Raw genomic sequence first — 8,197 nt, forward strand, 5'->3', positions numbered from 1 at the left:
GCAGATTGCTTGTCCACGGTGTCTGTCTGTGGGGACTGGCAGGAGGCCGGCTCTCAGAGGACCTTTTCATTGGAATGACTGCTTCAAGCAGCCAGTTACAAACCTTAGTCTTCTATGAACACAATCACCAGGGCAAGATGTGTGCACTTACAAGGCTGTGGTGTCCTAGCAACTTCCCATGGGGGAAGGGTCCAGAGAGTTTCTTATCCAGCGCATGAATTCAGAGTGAACATTTCCAGATTCTAGAGCAAGCTCTGAATTACTGCTTGCCAGAACCAATGGCAGTGTGTCTAATTCAGAATTCACCCTCATGCCAACCATTTCCTGAGCAAATCTCATCAAATCGTAGTTTCGAGGTAAATTTTCATCTCAACCTTTATTCATGAGCTATCCATCTATCTATCCATCTATCTATCCATCTATCTATCTATCTATCTATCTATCTATCTATCTATCTATCTATCCATCCATCTATCTATCTATCTATCCATCCATCCATCTATCTATCTATCTATCTATCTATCTATCTATCTATCTATCTATCTATCTATCTATCCATCCATCTATCTATCTATCTATCTATCTATCTATCTATCTATCTATCTATCTATCCATCTCTCTATCTATCTATCTATCTATCTATCTATCTATCTATCCATTTATCTATCTATCTATCCATCTATCTATCTATCTATCTATCTATCTATCCATCCATCTATCCATCCATCTATCTATCTATCTATCTATCTATCTATCCATCTATCTATCTATCTATCTATCTATCTATCTATCTATCTATCCATCTATCTATCTATCTATCTATCCATCTCTCTATCCATCTATCTATCTATCTATCTATCTATCTATCTATCTATCCATTTATCTATCTATCTATCTATCTATCTATCTATCTATCTATCCATCTATCCATCTATGTATTTATCTATCTATCTATCTATCTATCTATCTATCTATCTATCTATCTATCTATCTATCCATCTATCTATCTATCCATCTCTCTATCCATCTATCTGTCTATCTATCTATCTATCTATCTATCTATCTATCTATCTATCTATCTATCCATTTATCTATCTATCCATCTATCTATCTATCTATCTATCTATCTATCTATCTATCTATCTATCTATCCATCTATCCATCTATGTATTTATCCATCTATCTATCTATCTATCTGTCTCTATTATAGATAGATATCTATATCTATATGTCACATACATTGGGTGTATTTTGCCACTTTGATATGTGGGATAAGCAGTCAGGCCCTGTAACTCCCAAGAAACTGAGACGTGTAGAGTGACAGCTGTTCACTCAGCAAGCACTTTCAGAGTACAAGCAATCTAGTAAATGGGCTAGAAACCGAGGCAAAGCCACCAACGGATAAAGATCTTATTACACTATATGAAGCTGTGTTCTAGAAAAATAGATGACTGTAAACCCCACGAAATGGACAATTACAAAGGCCATGTGGTGATACCCATGGATATTGGGTAAAAAGTTTAAATTATAGTCATAAAATTGTACTTGTCAGTTTGAAAATTTTTCCTACTACATATTATATATTGCTATATATTCTGTTATGCTTCATTATATATGATATATATTATGTGTTGTTATATATATTCTGTCATGCTTCATTAGATAGATAGATTGATTGATTGATTGATAGATATGCATGACAGAAAATGTTTCAGCAGTCACATGAGGACTGTTGGAGTTTCCTGAAAGCGTATCAGGGCACCGGACAACATGGCATCTGTGTGGGGAAGGCCCCGTCTCCGCCCATCCCTTGCTAACTTCTCCTTTGACTTTGCTTTGTGCAGCTGCATGTGGCGGGAACCTCACCGGACCAGCGGGTGTTATTTTGTCCCCCAACTACCCCCAACCCTACCCCCCTGGGAAGGAGTGCGACTGGAGGATAAAGGTGAACGCTGACTTTGTCATCGCCTTGATATTCAAGAGGTGCGTCTCCAGCGGAGCGGGACGGGGTCCTCCCTTCACCGGGCTGTGTCTGTGCTCCAGCAATGGCAACATTAAGGACCTCAGTCAGCGCTGGGCTTTGTGTGTGTGGAACTCCCTGCATAGGGGACGTGGTGGACGCGTGCATCTCCACTGCTTTGCTCAGAAGCATCCCGTCCCCCCCCCCCACACACACACCCAGAGCTAGGTTCACGGTGTCTCCCATTTGCAAAGGCTTGGTTTACAGAAGGTTCTAAAGAGCCACAGAATATGACATGGCATGCTTGCTGGAGTTTCTAGTCAGCAGCTCGCCCTTGCTCGATGTGAGAGGATGAATTCCTCCTTTCCGTGGCGTGTACCCCGACCCTGAGGATGCTCCCGCTGGGGAGCTGGGACTGAGCAGAGCTCAGAGGGCAGATGCTCCTCCAACTGAGAGCGCCAAACATTTGAAATCCTCGATCTAGATCCAGCCATGAAAGCAGTGGAGATGACGACATCGCAGATGCTGATTCTATAATATACTCTTAGTTTGGGGTGGTACACAGAATTTAAATTTTATTGACTACCAAAGTTTTATCCAGTGCTATATTTTGTTGATGTAAGGAGGTGTGATATTATATTATTCTGTAGATTGCCCAGCGGTTACTAGCTATCTAGGGCCAAGTAGTTAAACTCTATTTATTTAACCCCTAGGAAGATGGGTCTTTAAGACAAAGATGCTTCCTGTTCTGCCGGGATCTGTGCGTCCCTGCTTGGAGCTGGGTGTGGGTAGCTCCCTCACTGTGTCCTGCGGGGCCCTGAGTGAGAATTATTCCAGCCTCTGAAATTCTTCACCTTAAGCAGGTTGATAGCCATCATTTTGGAGTTTACTAAAGCAGGTAAAGTTCTCCAAAAATGTAGGGTTTTTTTTTTCTAGCACTGAGCTAGTACCAAAGCAAAGTCTGGTAAGTGTCTGGGGATCCCTGAGGCTTTGCTTAGAGCTGAACTCGGGTAGCAGCGGCTCCCAGCTGTCCTGCTGCGTACTGAGCATGAACGTTCCTGCCTGGCATCTGGCCTGGCTGTTTCAGACGGAGGTCTTCGCCGTGTTCCCTCTCCGTGGAGAAGGCCGACACAGCCTCCGCAGCTCCAGTCTCCTCTGTTCCCCTGTCTCCACACCTCGCCTGCCCATAGCTTCTCCGGTCTGGTTGGCAGCCAGCCCACACGCTGGCCTTGGTCCATGTGGTCAGGCATGGAGGCCAGAATGGGGCAGTTCAGCGCCCAGGCAGAGGCTGCCCTTCCAAGGCACAAAGGCTGCCATTTCCGGCCCCATGCAATTCACAAGGGATCTGGGTTAAGATGTGGATTTTTCCTGTGTCTAATACTATTTTCAGTGTTCAGTAAATAATCACTACTAATAATTAGCTATGCCAGATGAGGGGAATGGAGCAAACCAAATGCAAATAACATTTTTGTGAAGTATTCTAAGTCAAACGATTATGCCAATACATTCGACTCAGTTGACATAATTGCTGCTAGCTCCCCGAATTTAGTAATTGCATTCTTCTACTCCCTGGCTGTGGACTGCAGGGAACTTGTGAATAACACACGACCCACAGGGGGCCTGGGTGCCCGTGGCCGCCACCCTGCAGCAGGGGCGCCGTCACTCCAGTGAGGCACTGCACAGGGTGGCAGCCTTCTCTTCATCCCTGTGCAAGGGGTGGGACCTTGGGAGATGCCTGCTGTTTTTGCTTCTCCCTGGGCACGCCAGATAAACGAGAGCCACTTAAGCAGCACATTGAGGTAATTACAAAAGGACATGGCCTTTCTGTCCCAGTTATAGAAGATTTCTGCCAACAGGAAGGAAAGAGAGTGCGAGTGCCGGCTGTCTTTGGTAAATGAGCCCCTCAAGGTGACCTCAGCACCTCCTCCTTGGTGGCAGCTGATCAGAACCCCACGGAACCCCAGATGACCCTGCTGGCCTTTACACCCCAATAACAGAGCTGCCGCGGCACAGGGAGCTGAGAGTGTACACAGTCGGAGTCTTTGCCGGGAATTAGTATAGGAGAAGCAGAGGAAGAGACAGAGGGAGAAACACGGCGCACACAGGAAGAGAGAGGCAGAGAGAGAGAAGACGGAGGTGTCGTGTGTGTGTGGCTCTCAGACATTACCATTGCGGGTAAGGTTAGATTGGCTGAGTTAGCTGAGAAGCTAGAAAGAATTACAATGTTGAAAACAGAAATACGCGAAGGTGTTTTTAAAAATCTTTTGGGATGACAGTGATACCTACATTATAATATAGATGTAATGTACACATATATAACATGCATATATAATTAGCAGTATTCACATAAAAACCAAGCCTTGTTGAGAACAATGCCTCTGCGGCCTCCTGCCTGGGGGCTGTGTCATTGCAAACTCATAGCTAGTCATTCCATTCCTCAGAATTCTCTTCCATGTGGTGCTGAGCGGGGGGGGGGGGGGGGGGGGGGACTGTGCAGAGTCCCGGTGCAGATTAGCAGCTGCACCGCGTCTGATGTTGTGACGACCATTCCGTGGAACTTGACGCCTTCGCGTGGAACTCCAGGGCAAAGGTTCGGCAGGCCTGATCCCGGCGCCTGCGCTGGGCAGGTGTCAAGAATTCAACCTCTCTGGTCTCCTTGCCTTCCAGTTTCAACATGGAGCCCAGCTACGACTTCCTGCACATCTACGAAGGGGAGGACTCGAGCAGCCCCCTCCTCGGGAGTTTCCAGGGATCCCAGGCCCCGGACAGAATAGAGAGCAGTGGAAACAGCCTTCTGCTGGCCTTCCGCAGCGACGCCTCCGTGGGCCTGTCAGGCTTCGCCATTGAGTTCAAAGGTACCCAGGGCCCCGGGGACCCAGGGGGGCTGGCTCTCCCGAGGCAGCCAGGGGCTGCGGCCACGGTCCGGCCAGGAGCTCATCTCAGCCCGAGAGAAGAAATTCCAGAGTCCCGAGGATACACTCTACTCAAAATGAAATTGTTCGATGGCCTTACTGTCAATTTCTCAAGCTGGAGGATTTTATCCCAATATGTACACTAATTAAGAAATCATTAGGAGCTCATGCATGTAACCATTTAAGGATATGAATTTTGACATCTGGTTTATTTCTTCAGAATGACAGGTTTAAACCACACTTAGTTTTCCTTCGCTCTTCTCCCCATAGAAACACGCAGTGTCCACTGTTCTCCTCACAGGCCCCCGCGTGGGGCAGGGGAGGTTCTGGACTGGCAGTGCCAGCTTTGAGATCCACCATACCCTCCCTCAAAATGCAAAAACAACAACAAAAAAGAGACCAACCCACCTACAAATCCTCCAACTCAAGCATTTTGTACTTGGGTCCATGCAAACAAATGAGTTGTTGGGTATCCGTTCTCCATGTGAACAAAGGAAGCACAGATAAACCTGAGTCAGAGAGGACATTTAACAAAATGCCCCTTCTCAGCCCCGAGTCTTCTATTCACAATGCTGTGAAAACATGTACGCTTCTTTTTGAGTTCCATTTGTAGAGAAAACAGCAGTGGGGGGTGGGGGGGAGGCCCTGTGTTTGTTTGTTTGTTTATGGTACAGTCTGAAGCCTCCTTGGGTGTTTATTTGTTTGTTTACAACAGGGTCTGGAGCCTCCTTGGGTGTTTGTTTGTTTGTTTAGGATAGGGTCTGGAGCCTCCTTGGGTGTTTGTTTGTTTGTTTAGGATAGGGTCTGGAGCCTCCTTGGGTGTTTGTTTGTTTACAACAGGGTCTGGAGCCTCCTTGGGTGTTTGTTTGTTTGTTTACAACAGGGTCTGAAGCCTCCTTGGGTGTTTGTTTGTTTAGGATAGGGTCCGGAGCCTCCTTGGGTGTTTGTTTGTTTAGGATAGGGTCTGGAGCCTCCCAGGGTGTTTGTTTGTTTAGGATAGGGTCTGGAGCCTCCTTGGGTGTTTGTTTGTTTGTTTAGGATAGGGTCTGGAGCCTCCCAGGGTGTTTGTTTGTTTAGGATAGGGTCTGGAGCCTCCTTGGGTGTTTGTTTGTTTAGGATAGGGTCTGGAGCCTCCTTGGGTGTTTGTTTGTTTGTTTAGGATAGGGTCTGGAGCCTCCCAGGGTGTTTGTTTGTTTAGGATAGGGTCTGGAGCCTCCTTGGGTGTTTGTTTGTTTAGGATAGGGTCTGGAGCCTCCTTGGGTGTTTGTTTGTTTGTTTGTTTAGGATAGGGTCTGGAGCCTCCCAGGGTGTTTGTTTGTTTGTTTAGGATAGGGTCTGGAGCCTCCCAGGGTGTTTGTTTGTTTAGGATAGGGTCCGGAGCCTCCTTGGGTGTTTGTTTGTTTAGGATAGGGTCCGGAGCCTCCTTGGGTGTTTGTTTGTTTAGGATAGGGTCTGGAGCCTCCCAGGGTGTTTGTTTGTTTAGGATAGGGTCTGGAGCCTCCTTGGGTGTTTGTTTGTTTGTTTAGGATAGGGTCTGGAGCCTCCCAGGGTGTTTGTTTGTTTAGGATAGGGTCTGGAGCCTCCTTGGGTGTTTGTTTGTTTAGGATAGGGTCTGGAGCCTCCTTGGGTGTTTGTTTGTTTGTTTAGGATAGGGTCTGGAGCCTCCCAGGGTGTTTGTTTGTTTAGGATAGGGTCTGGAGCCTCCTTGGGTGTTTGTTTGTTTAGGATAGGGTCTGGAGCCTCCTTGGGTGTTTGTTTGTTTGTTTGTTTAGGATAGGGTCTGGAGCCTCCCAGGGTGTTTGTTTGTTTGTTTAGGATAGGGTCTGGAGCCTCCTTGGGTGTTTGTTTGTTTGTTTAGGATAGGGTCTGGAGCCTCCCAGGGTGCTTGTTTGTTTGTTTGTTTATGACAGGGTCTGGAGCTCTTCTGCTGCATTGACTGGCCAGGACCTTGAACCTGGGTCCCTGCCAGCTCCACCTCTGAGGGCTGAGATCAATCCTGGTTGTAGAGAATGTATTGTATTTCTTTACATTTTACTTAGTTCTTTGCTTCTTCAATAGAGTCGCATTATATGGTTTTAAATAGATTAATTTTCCCCAAGTATAAAAATATGCAAACTTGGGGCTGGGAGTTTGGCCTAGTGGTAGAGTATTTGCCTAGCATGTGTGAAGACCCGGGTTCGATTTCTCAGTACCACATACATAGAAAAAAGCCAGAAGTGGTGCTGAGGCTCAGGTGGTAGAGCTCTAGCCTTGAGAAAGTCCAAGGACAGTGCTCAGGCCCTGAGCTCAAGCAAACCCTGAAACCTTAGTAGTCTTTAGTAAACTACGTAAAAATGCTTATACAATTGGTCAAGGGAGGGAGGCCGCGTGACTTTTGCACAAGAAGTGCTTGTAAGTGTTCGATCTGTGCCACCAAAACAAATAAGGCCAAGCAAGCCAATAAACAAACAAGCAAAAGAAACCCCTACCAAGAGGAGGAGGATAAGGAGGTGGAAGAAGAGGAGGAAGAGGAGATGAGGAGGCAGAAGAAGTGTAGGGGTTGAAGGAGGAGAAAGGCCAGGAAGAGGAGGAGGAGAAAGGAGAAGGAGATGAGGTGGTGGAGTAGGAAGAGGAAAAGGGAGGAAGTAGAGGTAGTGGAACAGAAAGAGGAGGGAGAGATGGAGGAGGAGGAGGAGGAAGAGGAGGATCTAGACCAGGGGGAGCAGGAGGAAGAGGAAGAAAAGAATCTAGGGGCGGAGGAAGAGGAGTAGCAAGAGAGAATCTAGAGGAGGAACAGGAGATGGAGGAGGGCCTAGAGAAGAAGAAGAAGAGCAGGCGGGGCTGGAGCTCTGCTTTCTTAGTCTTAAGTAAATGAGTCCCGAGTGCAGGAGGAAAAGGACACAGACAGTGCCAGGCCAGTGCCTCTTCCCTGTGGGCTCTCTTCAGAACTAGCGCTTCCATCTCGGTGGTTTGGGATAGAAGGTTCTCCTTGTCATCTGCCGCTAAGTATCAAGACGAAGGGTCACGGGAGCTCCTGTGCCAAGGGCAGCAGGCCGACAAAGTCTGGGTGCTGGGCACCTCGGAAAGAGAAGATGCCCAGCGTGTCTCAGCCCGCAGCGCCGGGGCCCCAGCCCATGCTCCAGTGCGGGAGGCATGCAGCTCTTCTTCAGTGGAAAGGACAGGAGCAGCAGAGAAACACGCTGCTTGATGAAGCCATCTCATTAGGATGAGAAGGTCCAGTGATTTATCACCAGACAGCCAGAACTGACAACCCTGCAACCGGAACGAAAAGATTAGACGAGTTCATCTGAGGAAATCCCGGCCACAACTGCAGACTAGTGCAGGA

At 47.3% G+C, this 8,197-nt stretch overlaps 1 protein-coding gene across 1 annotated transcript in view; it reads left to right on the top strand.

Moving 5' to 3' along the window:
- Positions 1–8,197, top strand: part of Csmd1 (CUB and Sushi multiple domains 1) — a 705,832-nt gene that overhangs the window by 584,591 nt on the left and 113,044 nt on the right. The window contains exons 28-29 of the mRNA XM_090353740.1: positions 1,845–1,983; positions 4,628–4,815. Of these exons, the coding sequence (XP_090209866.1) occupies positions 1,845–1,983; positions 4,628–4,815 (327 nt within the window). The remainder of the gene's footprint in view (positions 1–1,844; positions 1,984–4,627; positions 4,816–8,197) is intronic.

Source organism: Megascapheus bottae, chromosome 20, assembly GCF_031878675.1.
Source record: "Megascapheus bottae isolate mThoBot1 chromosome 20, mThoBot2.hap1, whole genome shotgun sequence".
Taxonomy (NCBI): domain Eukaryota; kingdom Metazoa; phylum Chordata; class Mammalia; order Rodentia; family Geomyidae; genus Megascapheus; species Megascapheus bottae.